The 20,372-nt window shown below is 45.2% G+C and overlaps 1 protein-coding gene across 10 annotated transcripts in view; it reads left to right on the top strand.

Moving 5' to 3' along the window:
* Positions 1-20,372, top strand: part of MICU3 (mitochondrial calcium uptake family member 3) — a 284,701-nt gene that overhangs the window by 198,945 nt on the left and 65,384 nt on the right. For all 10 annotated transcript variants that reach the window (XM_063920856.1, XM_063920855.1, XM_063920852.1 and 7 more), the window contains exon 7: positions 6,154-6,225. In XM_063920856.1, coding sequence (XP_063776926.1) covers positions 6,154-6,225 — 72 coding nt within the window. The remainder of the gene's footprint in view (positions 1-6,153; positions 6,226-20,372) is intronic.

Below are 20,372 nucleotides of genomic sequence, written 5' to 3'. Positions count from 1 at the left end.
ATACTGTATATAACTGTACATGGTAACTCTTAAAATGGTACTTTGCTATTTGCTCCCATCAGCCAGTGCAAACTTCTGTTTTGACGCAAATACTGCCATCTTGCATTGTACACCTTTGCTCTTTGGCGGAAATATAGGGGGCTATTTAAAAGAAAAAGAAAAACAGCACAAAAAAATTGCTACTTTTTGCTTGTAATTTTCTAAATGTTTATATATTTTGAAGTTCCAGGACAGCCTAGTAAAGGGCTATCCCGGCAAAGATATATCACGCATCTTTTGCATTTGCAAAAGATGTTTAAGTGGTCCGTGCATGTGCCAGTCAGTGTTGGTGTTGGTGTTGTCAGCGCGAAACTGATCGGTAAACTGGCGGGGTGGGGGGCAGTGCGAGCTAGCTAGAGGAGTTAGATGCTGATTGAGCAGGGAACGTGGGGCTAGCTGGCTGGGGCAGAACGCCTCTTTCCTGGTGCTTTCCTTTATTCTACATGTAAGAAGACACATAGGGTTTGATTTACCAAAGCTTCTGAAACAAACAAGTGGGACGGTTGCTCATAGCAACCAGATTATAGCTATCATTTCTCTATTCTCTCATTCTAGAAAGGAGAGTTAGGGGGGAATGTAATAGGGTGTGAGAATCATTAAGTGAGAGATTTGTGGAGATTTCTCCTTTTTTTTCTTTTTTTTAAATGGCAATCATTTACATGGGAAAATCTCCAAAAATCTCTAACTTTCTGATTCTCACACCCTATTACATTCCCCCCTCAGAATCTGATTTAGAAACTTTAGTAAATCTACCCCATAATGCCATCTAGACATGGCGTTCTGTTTCTCAAAAAGACATAACAGCCTCCATTATATATCCAATGGGAGCTGTAGGAACGTGAAAGGAAAAGGCGGAGACATCAGTGATAATACCTAAGATGCTAGAAAACAAAAGTATGGTTTTCTCCAGCTACCATTTTTATTTATTAGATGGACCCCATAGGCTCTTTCCAATATTAAGATTAGATTATGACAAATAAGAAAAATATTGTGTATCTTTGAACATGGAATCTTACCAGTATATACTGTATTGCAAGTTAACTGTAAATTCCAAAACAATTGCTTTTCCAAATTCCTGTGAATAAATGGCAGAAGTCTCAGGGGGAAATGTAAATGCAGTTCTCAGTGAGTTTCTGGCGAGTCTGTCCAAAGTGACAGTCATTTAAAAAGGCAAAACCAACCCGGGAACTGGTTACACAGAAACATAGAAACATATAATTTGATGGCAGATTAGAACCACTTGGCCCATCTAGTCTGCCCCTTTTTTTTTATCCTTTAGGCAATCTCAACCCTTTTTGAACCTTAATTCTTTGTAAGGCTATTCATATGCCTATCCCAAGCATGTTTAAATTGCTCTACAGTCTTAGCCTCTACCACCTCTGATGGGAGGCTATTCCACTTATCCACTACCCTTTCTGTGAAGTAATTTTTCCTCAAATTTCCCCTGAACCTCCCCCCCTCCAGTCTCAGTGTATGTCCTAGAGTTCTAATATTTCTCTTCCTTTAAAGAATGTTTCCCTCCTGAACTTTAAGACCCTTGATATATTTGAAAGTTTCTATCATGTCCCCCCTTTCCCTTCTCTCCTCCAAACTATACATGTTATGATCTCTTAGCCTTTCCGGGTAAATTTTATGATGTAGGCCATGCACCATTTTAGTTGCCCTTCTTTGTACACTCTCTTATGTATTTATATTGATACCCCTTATTGTGTAATTTCATTACTGCATCGGTCAAACTACTGTATATGGTCCAGCCCATTTATAAAATCATTGGGTATTTTTGACTTTTTCTTTTACAAAGAACAGATGATGCAAAAGAGAACATTTTATGAGATTTAGTTTTGTTATTACACTTATGACATTACTACACGGATACATTATTTAAATCTCACCACACAAGAATCTTATAGACACCCAAAAATCTTAATCATTTAATTGAATTGTGCTGACAGCATGAAAAGGGATCTGTAGGTATGCTTGGTGCCTTCCATGCAGACAAATGACTCGGTGTGGAGAGATGATATTTGAGTTGCCGGTTCTCAGTGCAGAATTTCCCCAGATTAGCACTAGTTCTTCCAGAATATTAATTCGGACTAAGTGCAGAGTCAGATTAGAAGTCAAAAGTTAAATACATATCAAACCTACAGTATATACAAGCAGCCACGCAATCACCTTGCAGTGATGGTACAGATGGAGAACACATATAGGGGGTAATTCCAAGTTGATCGCAGAAGTAATTTTTTTAGCAGTTGGGCAAAACCATGTGCACTGCAGGGGAGGCAGATATAACATGTGCAGAGAGAGTTAGATTTGGGTGGGTTATTTTGTTTCTGTGCAGGGTAAATACTGGCTGCTTTATTTTTACACTGCAAATTAGATTGCAGATTGAACACACCCCACCCAAATCTAACTCTCTCTGCACATGTTAAATCTGTCTCCCCTGCAGTGCACATGGGTGGTCATTCCGAGTTGTTCGCTCGCAAGCTGCTTTTAGCAGCTTTGCGCACGCTAAGCCGCCGCCTACTGGGAGTGAATCTTAGCATAGTAAAATTGCGAACGAAAGATTAGCAGAATTGCGAATAGACACTTCTTAGCAGTTTCTGAGTAGCTCCAGACTTGGCATCTGCGATCAGTTCAGTCAGTGTCGTTCATGGTTTGACGTCACAAACACACCCAGCGTTCGCCCAGACACTCCTCCGCTTCTCCAGCCACTCCCGCGTTTTTCCCAGAAACGGTAGCGTTTTTTCACACACTCCCATAAAACGGCCAGTTTCCGCCCAGAAACACCCACTTCCTGTCAATCACACTACGATCACCAGAACGAAGAAAAAACCTCGTAATGCCGTGAGTAAAATACCTAACTGCAAAGCAAATTTACTTGGCGCAGTCGCACTGCGGACATTGCGCATGCGCATTAGCGACTAATCGCTCCGTTGCGAGAAAAAAATAACGAGCGAACAACTCGGAATGACCCCCATGGTTTTGTCCAATTGCTACCAAAATTCCTGCTGCGATCAACTTGGAAATACCCCCATAATGCATTGCAACAGAAATGCAAGCAAAATAACATTTTAATATGTTTTGTAAATGTAATTCCTATTGTTGTATTTTTGTTGTAACTTTATAGAACAGTATAATTTATACCCTGCCGATATGAAGACTGTTTGTTAGAAACTAAATATCTTATTAACCACTTAACTGACAAAATTTGTTTCCAAAAACCGCTCAGAAATTGTTGTGTTTTTACTAATGAGTGAATTAGGTGAAGAACGTATATTTAAATCTATACAAAGTGAGTTTATGAAAAAAAAAAAAAAAAGGTCATCACCATCAGAACATCGCGACCATCATGGATTTCATTTTAAAAGCCGGGACAGCCACCAGGTACACATGAGGGGCCTTTGGGGGTGTTCATTTACACTTCCCCAGTGGCTGCTTTTATCTGCTGCTGCTGCTGGGTGGGGAGTCCTACCGTGCTAACCGATCAGCAATGATCGGCAGCATGGCAAACGATGGGGGAGGGTGCAGGAAGGCAGAGGGACTTTCGGGTCCCTCTGAGAGCAGCAGCAGAGGGAAGTTTATCTTCCCTGCAACTGCAAACACTGTCTATCTGACTGGTCGCATCCTGTGCAACCAGGTCAGATAAAGCACTAGCACTTGCTGGTATGGTCGCATCTGATGCGACCATGCCAGGCAAGTGGTTAAACAACAGTAGCAAAGAGACCTGTTTTTGTAAAACTTAAAATTCATATGTATATCCTTGTGAAATGCTCTCAGAATCCCAAAGATCACAATGATGACTGATTCCGGTGAGTCGTCTAATTGTAACCCTAACCGTACACTTCCGCAGCCTAACCGTCCACTTCCGCAGCCTAACCCTAACCGTCCACTTCAGCAGCCTAACCCTAACCGTCCACTTCCGCAGCCTAACCCTAACCGTCCACTTCCGCAGCCTAACCCTAATCGTCCACTTCAGCAGCCTAACCCTAACTGTCCACTTCCGCAGCCTAACCCTAACTGTCCACTTCCACAACCTAACCCTAACCGTCCACTTCCGCAGCCTAACCCTAACCATCCACTTCCGCAGCCTAACCCTAACCGTCCACTTCCGCAGCCTAACCCTAACCGTCCACTTCCGCAGCCTAACCCTAACCGTCGACTTCCGCAGCCTAACCCTAACCGTCCACTTCCGCAGCCTAACACTAACCCTCCACTTCCGCAGCCTAACCCTAACCGTCCACTTCAGCAGCCTAACCCTAACCATCCACTTCAGCAGCCTAACCCAAACTGTCCACTTCCGCAGCCTAACCCTAACCATCCACTTCCACAGCCTAACCCTACCCATCTACTTAAGCAGCCTAACCGTCCACTTCCGCAGCCGAACTACTCATCCACTTCAGCAGCCTAACCCTAACCGTCCACTTCAGCAGCCTAACCCTACCCATCCACTTCAGCAGCCTAACCCTAACCATCCACTTCCGCAGACTAACCCTAACCGTCCACTTCCGCAGCCTAACCCTAACCGTCCACTTCCGCAGCCTAGCCCTACCCATCCACTTCAGCAGCCTAACCCTAACCGTCCACTTCCGCAGCCTAACCCTAACCGTCCACTTCCGCAACCTAACCCTACCCATCCACTTCAGCAGTCTAACCCTAACTGTCCACTTCTGCAGCCTAACCCTAACCGTCCACTTCCGCAGCCTAACCCTAACCGTCCACTTCCGCAGCCTAACACTAACCCTCCACTTCCGCAGCCTAACCCTAACCGTCCACTTCAGCAGCCTAACCCTAACCATCCACTTCAGCAGCCTAACCCAAACTGTCCACTTCCGCAGCCTAACCCTAACCGTCCACTTCCACAGCCTAACCCTACCCATCCACTTCATCAGCCTAACCGTCCACTTCCGCAGCCTAACCCTACCCATCCACTTCAGCAGCCTAACCCTAACCATCCACTTCAGCAGCCTAACCCTAACCATCCACTTCAGCAGCCTAACCCTAACCATCCACTTCAGCAGCCTAACCCTACCTGTCCACTTCAGCAGCCTAACCCTACCCGTCCACTTCAGCAGCCTAACCCTAACTGTCCACTTCCGCAGCCTAACCCTACCCATCCACTTCAGCAGCCTAACCTAACCGTCCACTTCTGCAGCCTAACCCTACCCATCCACTTCCGCAGCCTAACCCTAACCGTCCACTTCCGCAGCCTAACCCTAACCATCCACTTCCGCAGCCTAACCCTAACCGTCCACTTCCGCAGCCTAACTCTACCCGTCCACTTCTGCAGCCTAACCCTAACCGTCCACTTCAGCAGCCTAACCCTACCCATCCACTTCTGCAGTCTAACCGTAACCCTCTCCCTAGTGCCTAATACTCTCCACCAGTATTGTGACTGTTGGGATTCTGACTACCGGGATCCTGACTACATCCCCCAAATGGATGCTACTACTGAGTGTAGGTGACCAGTGCACTTTTATTAATATTCATTATGTTATGTTTTTAACCATTTACATGCAGTTATGGAGGTGCACTTATTTTATTCTGCAAAAAAAAAACCTGTTGCAGTAGATTGAAGATTATCCAAAATGTGAAAAAATAATATCTAATGACATATTAGCCTATATAAACTAAAATATATAATTAAATGACAAAGAAACTACAATATGGTTTCATCACTTAATACATGTAGACTTATCCAAATAACCCGATTCTACCATTGGCCCTAAATATTTTATATAATCCACATTCTACTGTACTCTATATTACATATCCTCTTTCTTTCTGTATTTTGTTTTATTAGTCTATGAGGTAAATTTACTAAAGCTTCTGAAAATGAAAAGTGGTGATGTTGCCCATAGCTACCAATCAGATTCTGTCTATCAATTCTCTATTGCATCCTCAAAAATGATAGATAGAATCTGATTGGTTGCTATGGGCAACAACACCACTTTTCAATTTTAGAAGCTTTAGTTAATATACCTGTAAGGGTCTATATAGTATAGAACTGCTGGATAACGTTTGTGTTGATGTACAGTACATGCACATTCATTTACATACGTAGTCAGCCGGGCTGTACTTTTACAACTAGTTCCTTTTCATGTTTTTTTTTTTCAGTTGCAAGAAATATTCAGGAAGAAAAATGAAAAGAAGGAGCAGAAAGGAAATGAGGAGAAATGCGCACAACTGGTAACGCCTCTCACACTGCTGCTTACACCACTTCTTTACACACAGTACAGACAAGAAGCTCTTCTACCTGCTATGGGGGAGCAGCTGTATAGTGACCCTTATTCTCAGAAGGGAACAGGGGTGATGGAAATGGCCTGGCAGCAATGTTAGGTTTACGGTTTCATGTGAGAGCCCACTGGGAGGATGTTTGGAAGTGAAGGTGGAGGAAACATGTGTTTTGATAATGGCCAATGTAATAAATAAGTGAATTGTTATATTAAATATCTGGAGCGGGTGTGAGTTGCAGAGGTGGACGGTATTTGTCTTGAAGCAGGTAAGTGAGTAGAACATGTTACATGAAAGAATTCGGTGATGCTCTTCTTTAGTAATGCAATCAGACACTTGCAGCGGACTATGGTATATTGAGCTTTTTAATAAAAATTGTACCTAAAGGTCTCCAGAAATGTTTTTCTTGGGATATTTAACAGTGCAATCCCACAAAGCCATTTTTTGTTTCACATGAATCATTTTTATCGGATGTTCTCCTATAATTGGGGAGACTTACATGACTGCACTCCTAGACCTCTCTACTCACTGCAGTATATGTTGTGTGTCTATAAAGAACAACATCCATGTGCACAGTAAACCACCGTCATTGCCGATTTAAGAAAGATGCACACAGATATACAGTTGTACTCATAAGTTTACATACCCTAGCAGAATTTGTGATTTTCTGGCCATTTGTCAGAGAATATGAATGATAACTCACAAACTTTTCTTTCACTCATGGTTAGTGGTTGAGTGGAGCCATTTATTGTCAAACAACTGTGTTTACTCTTTTTAAATCATAATGACGACAGAAACTACCCAAATGACCCTGATCAAAAGTTTACATACCCCAGTTCTTAATACCGTGTATTGCCCCCTTTAACATCAATGACAGCTTGAAGTCTTTTGCGGTAGTTGTGGATGAGGCTCTTTATTTGCGCATGTGCATTCCGGACCCATTCGCACATCAGCGACAAACCGCTGCGTGCAAACGGGTCGGAATGACCCCCAATGTTCCAATGTTTCAAGTTCAGAAAATGGGTATTTGTGCTGCGGGGTACACTGGGCTCCACAAGGATTGGACAATGGGGTGTAGAGTAGGATCTTGATCCGAGTCACCAACAGGCTCAAAGCTTTGACTGTTCCCAGAATGCACAGCGCCGCCTCCTATATAACCCCGCCTCCCTGCACAGGAGCTCAGTTTTAAGATGGTCCTGCAGTAAGCAGGCACTTAACAGAGGGGCTGCTCCAAGCAGCCCTAAGAAAAGCTTTTTATGAGGTAAAAAGTGAAGACTTCAAGGGCAGCAGTGGTGGTAAATGTCTTGTGACATTCACTGCTGCAGCTCCAGCTCTCCCCAGCGGCGCTGTACACTCCCGAGCCCTGGTTGCCAGGTACCTACAGCGGAGGCTCCGGTTTTCTTCACGTTAGACACACACGGCTGGGGCACTCCAGGATCGCGTGGCCGCGCTTCGGGAGGTGAGTGACCCGGTCTTTATCGCAATCCGGCGCGGTCAGTGGGAGGTGGGCCGCACGCGCTGGCGGTGGACACTGTGGATACAGGCGATGCCACTAGATCACCAGGGCATGGGCGCAGGTCAGGTTTTCTCTCTAAACCAATTCTTATATCGCCCACAGTACCCGGTGGTTTTGCCAGCAGAGGGGATAAGGCTTAGATCTGAAGCCCCTCCCCCAGCCCCAGGGCGCCATTTCTAGCAAGTGTTCCCGCCCTGGAGCTGCATCTCTGTCTTTTCCACACTCCCTGTCAGTGTCTGCGGCGCCATTATCCCCCAGCTCACTGTTCCTGGGACTGCTTGGGCAAATCCTCCTATGTAAAGCCGCCTGGTTGTCAGTGCTGTGACTTTACATGACACTTAAGTATTCTACCTGCCTTTTTTTAGTCAGTGTTAGTAAGAAAGAGTGCACTTAGGGGGTAATTCCAAGTTGATCGCAGCAGGAAATTTTTTAGCAGTTGGGCAAAACCATGTGCACTGCAGGGGGGGGGCAGATATAACATGTGCAGAGAGAGAGAGATTTGGGTGTGGTGAGTTCAATCTGCAATCTAAATTGCAGTGTGAAAATAAAGCAGCCAGTATTTACCCTGCACAGAAACAAAATAACCCACCCAAATCTAACTCTCTCTGCAAATGTTATATCTGCCTCCCCTGCAGTGCACATGGTTTTGCCCAACTGCTAACAAATTTGCTGCTGCTATCAACTCTGTATTACCCAATAGGTCCCTAAGTCAGTTGTGAAAGCAATACTTTCATGGGGCTGAGATTCTAGTGCTGTAACATTCTATAACATAAATGCATATTCGTCTTAATGGTCTCATTGCATTGGGAAGCATTACCTGGTGAGAGCTTTATTACAAATGGTTTTGCCCAACTGCTAAAAAATTTCCTGCTGCGATCAACTTGGAATTACCCCCTTAGTCAGAGTTTTATAGTACAATTACCCTGTGATATACATCCAGTTCTTACTGTGTACTGTTATATCTATTGTTATGTAGCTGTGTAAGCTAGTCCAGTGCAGTATTATTGTCAGTAATAACCTCTGCATTGTACAAACTGTGACTATCTGTGTGTGCATCTGATAGCTGAGTGTTGTCCATTTCGTGTCTTTCACTCAACTTGCTATCCCTATATTCTATAACCTGAGGGGGCTTGGTGCGTCAGGTTTTATCTAATATAGGATTTTCACAAAGATATACTGTATTACGTATTTTTCTCTGTGATTTAGTCACCATATCTCTCCTTTATCTCTGCTGGTGCTGACTACACTGCAAGTATATCATGTCTGCTTCTGAGGGTAACGGTTCTGGGGCTGAACACACTGCCAGTGTTGCTGAAGCCACAGATCCATATGAGGAGAATATAGCAGCTGTGGGCTCTGGTTCTGGGGGCTCTTTGCCCCCCAGTGGGACTATGGCAACGGAGGCACATACTGACCCACGTGGGCCGCTTTTTCCACGCTTCTGCATACGCTAGTTCATAAACTAACACCCCCTATGGGACCCCCAATGCCGGTACAACCGTATGTGTTCCCTGCAGCTAACCCGCCGTGGGCGGACGATTTATCTGCTCAGTTAAAGAAGTTGAACTAGTCCCTGACTACTAAAAAGTCTGACCATCGCTCGCCTAAGTCCAAGGGGTCCTCTAAGCGAGCGCTTGTCTCCTCACAATCCACTGCTGTCACTGACACCTCGTCTGATGAAGACGGCTCGTATACTGACCCCACAGGTTCTGACTCAGATACGGTTGATGGGGAGGGTAGTTCACATGTGGATGTTCCTGATCTTGTGGAGGCTATTAAGTTAATTCTACAGATTACGGATGATCCCGAGCCATCCGTCCCTCCTAAGAAACCAGATAGGTTCAAGCGTCAGAAGGTGGTTAAACAAGTTTTACCTCACTCTGGCCACCTAGTGGATATACGTCAGGAACCCTGGGAAAACCCGGGTACGAAGTTTGTGCCTCACAAGAAAATGCTGGCTCGCTATCGCCTCGCGCCAGAGCTGTCTAAGAATTGGGAAACGCCTCCTCCAGTGGACTCACATGTGGCTAGGATGGTGGTTTCCTCAGCTCTGCCTGTCACTACCGTCACGTCTCTAAAAGAGCCTACGGATAAGCGTGTGGAGGGTTGTCTGAAAGCGATTTACACCCTTACGGGTGCTGCGCAAAGGCCCACTATTGCAGCTACATGGGCTGCCGAGGCTATTGAAGCGTGGAATCTCCTCTGACCATGCTAGACGATGCTTGTCATATATTGTCACAGCTTCTCGCTATATTAAAGAGGCGGCTTCGGATGCCGGTATCCTAGCAGCCAAGGCCTCTACTACGTCAGTCCTGGCTCACCGGATATTGTGGCTGAGATCCCGGTCTGTGGATCTGGACTCTAGAAAAACCCTGGAGGTACTCCCTTTCAAGGGAGATATTCTGTTTGGGGAGGACTTAAATAAGATAGTGGCTGACTTGGCTACTACCAAAACTGCCCGTCTACTAAATACCGCTCCTTCTGTGTCGAAGGCTAAAGGTACGTCCTTTCGCCCTTCAGGTAAAGCAAAAGGTCAGGCGTACCACAAGCAGGCCCGCACTTCCAAACCTGGTAAGCCGAAGCCCAAAAGAGCCTGGGCTGCCCGTCAGCCAGCTGCCAAGACCGATAAGCCTGCCGCATGACGGGGCGGGCCTCCCCCTGGAGGATCCCAGGGTGGGGGGCCGGCTTCTAGGGTATACCCAGGAATGGTTGAAGACCACTTCAGATGCCTGGGTACGGGAAGTCGTCACTCGAGGTTACGCCATAGCCTTCAAAAACCGACCCCCTCATTGATTTTGCCAGACAGACGTCCCATCGGACCAGACAAAGGCAAACACTCTGCATTCGGTGGTACAGACCCTCCTGGATACAGGAGTCGTAGTACAGGTGCCTCTTGCTCAAAGGGGCCGGGGGTACTATTCTCCGCTGTTTCTAGTCCCGAAACCGAATGGGTCCTCCCGGCCCATTCTCAACCTCAAGGCACTGAACAGGTTTGTGAAGGTTTCCAAGTTCCGTATGGAAACCCTTCACTCTATAGTTCTGGCCTTGGAACCTGGGGACTACATGGTCTGCCTGGATATACAGGATGCTTACCTGCATATTCCTATAGCAGCGTCACATCAGCAATACCTGAGGTTCGCTATTGGCAACCTTCATTACCAGTTTCGGGCGTTACCTTTTGGTTTGACAACGGCTCCGCGAGTCTTCACCAAAGTAATGGCGGTGATGACGGTGGTACTCCGCTGTCAAGGGGTCAGGATACTGCCGTACCTGGACGACTTGTTAATCCTGGCAAATTCCCCAGAACTTCTCCTGTGTCATCTGGATATGACGGTCCGGTTTTTACAAGCCCACGTGTGGCTCATCAACTGGAAGAAATCCTCCCTGGTCCCTGCTCAGAGCATGGTGCACCTGGGAGCGCTATTGGTCACTCACAACCAGCGGTTGTTCTTGTCTCAGGAGAAAGTCCTGAAGCTTCAGGACAGAATTCGTTGCTTCCTTTCTCGTCCGCAAGTGTCGATACATTCGCCAATGCAGGTGCTAGGCCTCATGGTCTCAGCATTCGACATGGTGGAGTATGCTCAATTCGTTTCTCGCCCCCTCCAGAGGCTGATTCTAGCCAAGTGGGATGGCCTGCCTCACCGGATCAGGTCTCACATGATCTCATTGACTCCGGAGGTCCGTCTGTCGCTACTTTGGTGGCTCCGGAACCAACAGTTGTGCAGGGGCCGTCCCTTCTGGATATCCAACTGGGTCCTGTTGACTGCAGATGCCAGTCTAAGAGGTTGGGGCGCGGTGCTGGAGCAACACTCCCTTCAGGGTCGGTGGACCAAGGAGAAGTCTCTCCTCTCGATCAACATTCTGGAATTGCGGGCGGTCTTCAATGCGTTGAACCTGGCCCAGCATTTAATTCAGAACCGTCCTGTTCAAATACAGTCTGACAACGCCACCACTGTGGCTTACATAAATCATCAAGGCGGCACTCGAAGCCGTACAGCAATGAAGGAAGTCTCACGGATTCTACGTTGGGCGGAACGCCATCTACCGGCCAGATCGGCAATATTCATTCCCGGGAGTCCATAATTGGGAAGCGGACTTTTTGCCGGCGAGTGGAGCCTCCATCCAGAAGTGTTTCAACTCCTAGTGGAAAAGTGGGGTCTTCCAGATGTAGATCTGATGGCGTCTCGACACAATCACAAGGTTCCGGTCTTCGGAGCAAGAACAAGGGATCCTCAAGCAGTATTCGTGGATGCGCTGGCGGTGCCGTGGAGGTTTCGGCTGCCGTACGTGTTCCCTCTGGTGTCACTCCTGCCCAGTGTAATTCGGAAGTTCAAGCAAGAAAAAGGAAATCTGCTTCTCATAGCTCCGGCGTGTCCCAGAAGGCACTGGTTCTCAGACCTGCAAGGCCTATCGTCAGAGTGTCCACTTCTGCTTCCACAATGCCCAGACCTCCTCGTTCAGGGCCCCTGTGTCTACCAGGACCTAGCCCGGCTGTCTTTGACGGCGTGGCTCTTGAAGCTTCCGTCTTGAGGGCTAAGGGTTTTTCTGAAGAGGTCATTAAAACTATGTTGCGGGCCCGGAAACCGGCTTCTGCTCGGATTTACTATAGGGTCTGGCATTCCTACTTTGTTTGGTGCGCATCTAATAATTATGACGCTTCCAAGTTTAGTACAGCCAAACTTTTGGCTTTTATGCAGCAGGGCCTAGATTTAGGCCTGTGTCTGGCCTCCCTCAAGGTTCATATTTCTGCCTTGTCGGTGTGGTTTCAGAGAAAAATTGCGACTTTACCTGATGTTCATACTTTCACTTAGGGTGTGTTGCGTATCCAACCTCCCTATGTCCCTCCTGTGGCTCCTTGGGACTTGTCAGTGGTTTTGGAGGCGTTGCAGGAGCCTCCGTTTGAACCCCCTGGGTTCAACTGACCTTAAGTGGCTTTCCCTTAAGGTGGTGTTCTTGCTGGCTATTGCTTCAGCTAGAAGAGTGTCGGATTTGGGTGCCTTGTCTTGTAGTTCCCCATATCTGATTTTTCACCGTGACCGGGCGGTTCTTAGGACTCGTCCCGGATATTTACCTAAGGTGGTTTCTTCGTTCCAACTTAATCAGGAGATTGTTGTTCCGGCCCTTGTCTCTCCTGATCTGTCTCCCAAAGAGAGGTCTTTGGATGTGGTACGGGCTCTCCGTATCTACGTGAAGAGAACTGCTTCTGTTCGAAAATCTGATTCTCTCTTTGTTTTGTTTGGATTTCACAAACGTGACTGGCTTGCTCACAAGCAGACACTGGCCAGATGGATTAGAATGGTGATTGCACATGCTTATGTGAAGGCTGCTCTATCAGGTCCTACTCACATTACGGCCCATTCTACTCGGTCTGTTGGACCTTCTTGGGTGGCCCAACGTGGTGCGACCCTTGAATAATTGTGCAAGGCGGCTACGTGGTCCTCCGGGAACACGTTCATAAGGTTCTATGCCTTCGATACTGCCGCTTCCCAGGATGCTTCCTTTGGACGCCGGGTTCTTGTGCCCACTACAGTGCGTCCCCTCCCATAAGGAACTGCTTTAGGACATCCCCATTGTCCAATCCTTGTGGAGCCCAGTGTACCCCGCAGCAGAAAACGAGATTTATGGTAAGAACTTACCTTTGTTAAATCTATTTCTGCAAGGTACACTGGGCTCCACAAGGCGCCCACCCTGACGCACTTAGCTTTTTTGGGTTGGTATGGCATTAGCCGCTGACACTTCTCTTGTCGTGAGAGTGTGGTGTATGTGGCTACTAACCGTTGTCGTCTCTTTTCTTGCTACTGCATTGGGCTGGTTAACTAAAAACTGAGCTCCTGTGCAGGGAGGCGGGGTTATAGAGGAGGCGGCGCTGTGCATTCTGAGAACAGTCAAAGCTTTGAGCCTGTTGGTGCCTCGGATCAAGATCCTACTCTACACCCCATTGTCCAATCCTTGTGGAGCCCAGTGTACCTCGCAGAAAGAGATTTAACAAAGGTAAGTTCTTACCATAAATCTCATTTTTCCAGGCTTGATGAATTTAGGACCCCATACTATTAAGTGGGGATGATGCTCCAGGTACTGAAAGGTAAGCAGGAGGTATCTTTACTATCTCCTGTGTTACCTTCATAATGCATAGCCCCATCACTTAAGTTCTACAGAAGTAAGTGAAAATGTCAAGGGATAATGACTAGGAGCCTAATTCAGAGTTGATCGCAGCAAATTTGTTAGCAGTTGGGCAAAATCATGTGCACTGCAGGTGGGGCAGATGTAACGTGCAGAGAGAGTTAGATTTGGGTGGGGGGTGTTCAAACTGAAATCTAAATTGCAGTGTGAAAATAAAGCAGCCAGTATTTACCCTGCACAGGAACAAAATAACCCACCCAAATCTAACTCTCTCTGCACATGTTATATCTGCCACACCTGCAGTGCACATGGTTTTGCCCAACTGCTAACAAATTTGCTGCTGCTATCAACTCTGTATTACCCAATAGGTCCCTAAGTCAGTTGTGAAAGCAATACTTTCATGGGGCTGAGATTCTAGTGCTGTAACATTCTATAACATAAATGCATATTCGTCTTAATGGTCTCATTGCATTGGGAAGCATTACCTGGTGAGAGCTTTATTACAAATTGTTTGATAGAAGTGCAGAGACTGTATAAGTACTTAGGAATCACCTGGATTATAGTACTTGTGGCAATACTTTTGGTTTTGCTAAGTTACATTTACAACACACATAAGCACAGAAAAAAAAGTTTAATATCATTGCAAGTTAATGTAAGCAGAACTTCAACATGTGTCTGCCCGTCCCTCTTTCTAATTCCACTATTCAGTACAGCACAGCAGAAAGATTTATCTTCCATGCATTATGTCTTTTCCTTGGTACGTCATTGCAACAATAACTACATGGAAACCTTTATTCAAGAAACTTTTAAATAAACTGTCTGGAGTTCATCGACTCCGTTGTACATTGTTTTTCAAAAGCATTGGTTGTTTAATCCACAATAGGGCAGATGTGTTATCTCAGGCAGGATTATCATGCATGCTCCAGCTGTTTTGTACAGTAGGAAAAGCCAAGAGAGAAAATCTACTTTTTCTGTTTTTGATAGAGCAAATATTGAACACTGGTTTTAATGGGGGGGAAATAAATTTTTTCCCATCTCTTAAGAATTCAATGTTTTTCACTATGCTTGAACCACCCATAGGAAATAGAAAATAATAACTGAAAAAAGGAATCTTGTAAGATTTAAAACAAATGTATAAATTTGTGCAGTTTGGCCCTTTAAATGATCATTTCTTATTGCCACATATTGCATCAATAAGAAATTATTTTTCTGTCATTTATCAAAATACTCATTCTATAAGGCCACACTTGTTCAGATTAGGACATCGGTTCTCAAAACCTGGTCCTCAGGACCCCAACAATTCACTGTTTCCTAACCACCTAACGGGTACACAGGTGTATTACCAACTGTCACATTTTAAAGATCCACAGGTGAACTGGAAAACATGAACTGTTTGGGTCCTGAGGACTTAATGAGTAGCACTGAACAAGGAAATCCTTCACCCCAAAATATGTAAGTTTCTTTGCCAAGATATAATGTTGGTATCCGGACTATAGCTCTACACTAAAAAGGTCTACAGTCAATAGGTCTACCACTAATGGTAGACATGCATTAGGATGACAGGGTCAAAAGGTCGACATGTAAAAGGTAGACAGTTCAACAGGTCGACATGACAATGGTCAACACACATGATAGACACAAGTTTTGTTTTTGTTTTTTACCCATTTATTGCAACTTTTTTTATACTTTACCATCCAAGTGGACTACGATTGAGGATAGTAACCTTGCCCGAAGCATGGCGAGCGAAGCGGTGCTCTAACGGGTCTTGGGGGTGATTCCGAGTTGTTCGCTCGCTAGCTGCTTTTAGCAGCATTGCACACGCTATGGCCGCCCTCTGGGAGTGTATCTTAGCTTAGCAGAAGTGCGAACGAAAGATTAGCAGAATTGCGAATGGAAATTTCTTAGCAGTTTCTGAGTAGCTCCAGACTTATGGGCCCTACACATATCACGATGCGCCGCCGAGGTGCCCGACGGCCGATACGGCCGACGAGCGACCCGGCGGCGGGGGGGGCAGTGACGGGGGGAGTGAAGTTTCTTCACTCCCCCCGTCACGCGGCTGCATTGAAGTGCAGGCAAATATGGACGAGATCGTCCATATTGGCCTGCATGCACAGTCGACGGGAGACCAGCGATGAACGAGCGCGGGGACGCGCATCGTTCATCGCTGGAGTCTCCACAATGAAAGATATGAACGAGTTCTCGTTCATTTATGAACGAGATCGTTCATATCTTTCTGAAAATCGGCCAGTGTGTAGGGCCTATTACTCAGCCATTGCGACCAGCTCAGTCCTTTTCGTTCCTGGTTTGACGTCACAAACACACCAAGCGTTTGCCCAACCACTCCCCCGTTTCTCCAGCCACTCCTGCGTTTTGCAACTCGAACGCCTGTGTTTTTCCGCACACTCCCATAAAACGGCCAGTTTCCGCCCAGAAACACCCACTTCCTGTCAATCACACTAAGATCAGCACAGCGATGAAAAAGCTTTGTTATGCCGTGAGTAAAATACCTAACTTTTATGTAAAATAACTAAGCGCATGCGCTCACCGAACCTTGCGCAGTAAGCGACTAATCGCAGTATAGCGAAACTCGGCAACGAGCGAACAACTCGGAATGACTCCCCTTGTTTGAAGCAGAAAAGTGACAAAACACCCAAAATAAAAATAGTCTACCTTTTTTGTGTCGACCATTTCCATGTCGTCCTTTTGACCCTGTTGACCTTTCCTACTGTCTGCCTATTCTATGTTGACCTTTTGACCCCGTCAACCTTTTGAACCTGTCAACCTAATGTATGTCTACTATTTGTGGTAGACCTATTGACTGTAGATCTTTTTCTGCAGCGGGGTACACTGTGTTCCACAGGGAATACATCGGGGTGTAGAGTTGGATCTTAGGGTCTCATTCAGACCCGTTCGCGCGCTGCAGTTTTTTGCAGCCGTGTAATCGGGTCTGTATTGCGAATGCGCATGGGTCGCAATGTGCAGGCGCGTCGCTGGCCGGCGCAGGGCAGCAACAAAACGAAGAAATCATTCGCTCCGGTGATCGCAAGAAGATTGACAGGCAGAAGGTGTTCGTGGGCGGCAACTCACCGTTTTCAAGGATTGTCCGAAGAAACGCAAGCGTGCCAGGCCGTTTTCTGGGAGGGTTCCTGATGTCATCAACATCCCTGATCGTCGCAGCGGTTGAGTAAAGTGCAGCTCTCTGCACAAGCGTTTGCATCCCTGCAAAGCCCTAACCCCACCCCCTGTAGGCGGCGATTACCTGGTCACTGCAGTGCAAAAAATAGCCTGCATGCGACCAGGTCTGAATTAGGCCCTTGATTTATACTGTAAAGCTCCTATAAGTAAACTGAAAGCATCTAGACATGATTGACAATCAGTAAATGTACTTAATATCTGTGATACTTATAATCAGATTTGCAAATATTTCTTTTTTAAGTATTTATTTACTTTTAAACATTCACATTTGTATTGCAACGTATCTTCTTGAATAATGGGGGTAATTCCAAGTTGATCGCAGCAGGAAATTTTTTAGCAGTTGGGCAAAACCATGTGCACTGCAGGTGGGGCAGATATAACATGTGCAGAGAGAGATAGATTTGGGTGTGGTGAGTTCAATCTGCAATCTAAATTGCAGTGTAAAAATAAAGCAGCCAGTATTTACCCTGCACAGAAACAAAATAACCCACCCAAATCTAACTCTCTCTGCACATGTTATATCTGCCTCCCCTGCAGTGCACATGGTTTTGCCCAACTGCTAAAAAATTTCCTGCTGCGATCAACTTGGAATTACCCCCAATATTTTAAATAGCAAGTGTAAAAATGAAATGATAAGCTGCACAAGCGGCTGTATCAGTTAAAGAAACACAACAAAAGCATCCCATCCTATGGGAAATCAGTTTCCACAAGTACTTTTGGCAAGTGGGTTTCATTTCTTCTATTTGGGACCACCCAGCGTGCATAATAGTGTCAGCCACCTGAGCAATACAGCAATTAGCTGGAGTATAATAACTGTGCTGTTACAGTTGTACAGTTCTCACCTTTAGCACCACATGGAAAAGAAAACTTTGCCACATGAATGAGAAATGTTCTCTGTATTTCACTGCATGGGGCAAAGACTGATATCTATGTGGGATCTCTATTCCCCTAATGAGAAATGTTCTCTCTGTATTTCACTGCATGGGGCAAATACTGATATCTATGTGGGATCTCTATTCCCCTAATGAGAAATGTGCTCTCTGTATTTCACTGCATGGGGCAAAGGCTAATATGTGGGATCTCTATTTCCCTAATGAGAAATGTTCTCTCTGTATTTCACTGCATGGGGCAAATACTGATATCTATGTGGGATCTCTATTCCCCTAATGAGAAATGTTCTCTCTGTATTTCACTGCATGGGGCAAACACTGATATGTGGGATCTCTATTTCCCTAATGAGAAATGTGCTCTCTGTATTTCACTGCATGGGGCAAATACTGATATCTATGTGGGATCTCTATTCCCCTAATGAGAAATGTTCTCTCTGTATTTCACTGCATGGGGCAAACACTGATATGTGGGATCTCTATTTCCCTAATGAGAAATGTGCTCTCTGTATTTCACTGCATGGGGCAAATACTGATATCTATGTGGGATCTCTATTCCCCTAATGAGAAATGTTCTCTCTGTATTTCACTGCATGGGGCAAAGACTGATATGTGGGATCTCTCTTTCCCTAATGAGAAATGTGCTCTCTGTATTTCACTGCATGGGGCAAAGACTGATATGTGGGATCTCTATTTCCCTAATGAGAAATGTGCTCTCTGTATTTCACTGCATGGGGTAAAGACTACAGACTGATATATGGGATCTCTATTTCCCTAATGAGAAATGTTCTCTCTGTATTTCACTGCATGTGGCAAAGACTGATATGTGGGATCTCTATTTTCCTAATGGTAAATGTGCTCTCTGTATTTCACTGCATGGGGTAAAGACTACAGACTGATATATGGGATCTCTATTTCCCTAATGAGAAATGTGCTCTCTGTATTTCACTGCACGGGGTAAAGACTACAGACTGATATATGGGATCTCTATTTCCCTAATGAGAAATGTGCTCTCTGTATTACACTGCATGGGGCAAAGACTACAGACTGATATATGGGATCTCTATTTCCCTAATAAGAAATGTGCTCTCTGTATTTCACTGCGTGGGGTAAAGACTGATATGTGGAATCTCTATTTTCCTAATGGTACATGTGCTCTCTGTATTTCACTGCATGGGGCAAAGACTAATGTGGGCTCTCTATTTCCATATTTTCACCATTAGAAAGTTTTGCAGAATGAAAAATTAGATTTACCACAGGATGAGCTGTGATCATGATTTTATTGTTATTTTGTTGCATAAGAAATGATCTTGCGATTTCTGACTGTGAATTTTACACTTGTCTGTATCTCATAGTATACATCCGTTAACACTAAACATATGTCCAGATTGCTTTTGTTCATTTGAATTTGTGTGATAAGTGTATGTGATATATTATTTAAAATAATGACTTTTTTGACGTTCAGCTTATATCCTTTTATAATTTGATTTTATCCTATTGAACTTGCACCCACTTTATGCCTGCACATTATATATTTCTGATCACGCAACAACTGCTTGTATTGTTGTACTGTTTAGAGCATCATCTATATCATATTTGTTTATGTCTTACATGTTTTTTCCTTTAGAATCATATTGCTTGCACGGTACCTAGTCTATAGAAGTTATGTATCATGTTTAGAATTAGCACCTGCTTTCTGGCCACAAATGTTTGACCACGCTGACTCTCTCAGATCGGATTGAACTCTCATCACTCACTGCACCTTGCTGCTCACAAAATCATATTGGCAATAAGTGTCATTTATAAACTGCACAGTCTTTATGTGCATGCAAGAGTTTTGTTTGATGCTTTTTGGAACATCCATCAAAGCGTAGCAATAGGTACAGGATACGTCCCGTTATATGTATAGCTACAAGGCCCACTGTCCTCAAAGGTGGAGAAGAATTCATGCCCTTAAATGGGGAGGGATGAAGCTGTGTGTCCTCTTGGAATGTGGGCAGCAGTGGTGTAACTACAGGGTGCTACAATGGCAAATGTTCAGGGGCCCATAAGGTGAAGGGGGCCCACTCCGACATAAGTTATTAAATACTGTAGACTAAATACATCATTTGGCAAATCTTTTGTGTTCACAGTACTATTAAGTCACTATTCAGTTCAATTAGACTTGTGACTTCTAATACAAAGATACGCGGCAATATGCCGGTTCTATACCGGGTTATTTGTGCGGTGTGAAAGGGGTATGAGAGTGGCCATCAGCACCATTATCTGCGTTACACCAGCCCTATCCTTGGTGCAGGAGATCTGACACATCACCTACATGTGAACACCCCGTCGCCACCTAGTAACGCCCGTTCAGCCGTAAATGAGAAGCCATCAGGATGTGT

This window comes from Pseudophryne corroboree, chromosome 1 (genome assembly GCF_028390025.1).
Source record: "Pseudophryne corroboree isolate aPseCor3 chromosome 1, aPseCor3.hap2, whole genome shotgun sequence".
Taxonomy (NCBI): domain Eukaryota; kingdom Metazoa; phylum Chordata; class Amphibia; order Anura; family Myobatrachidae; genus Pseudophryne; species Pseudophryne corroboree.
The sequence above is the reverse complement of the archived record's forward strand: the minus strand, read 5'-3'. Positions and strand labels throughout refer to the sequence as shown.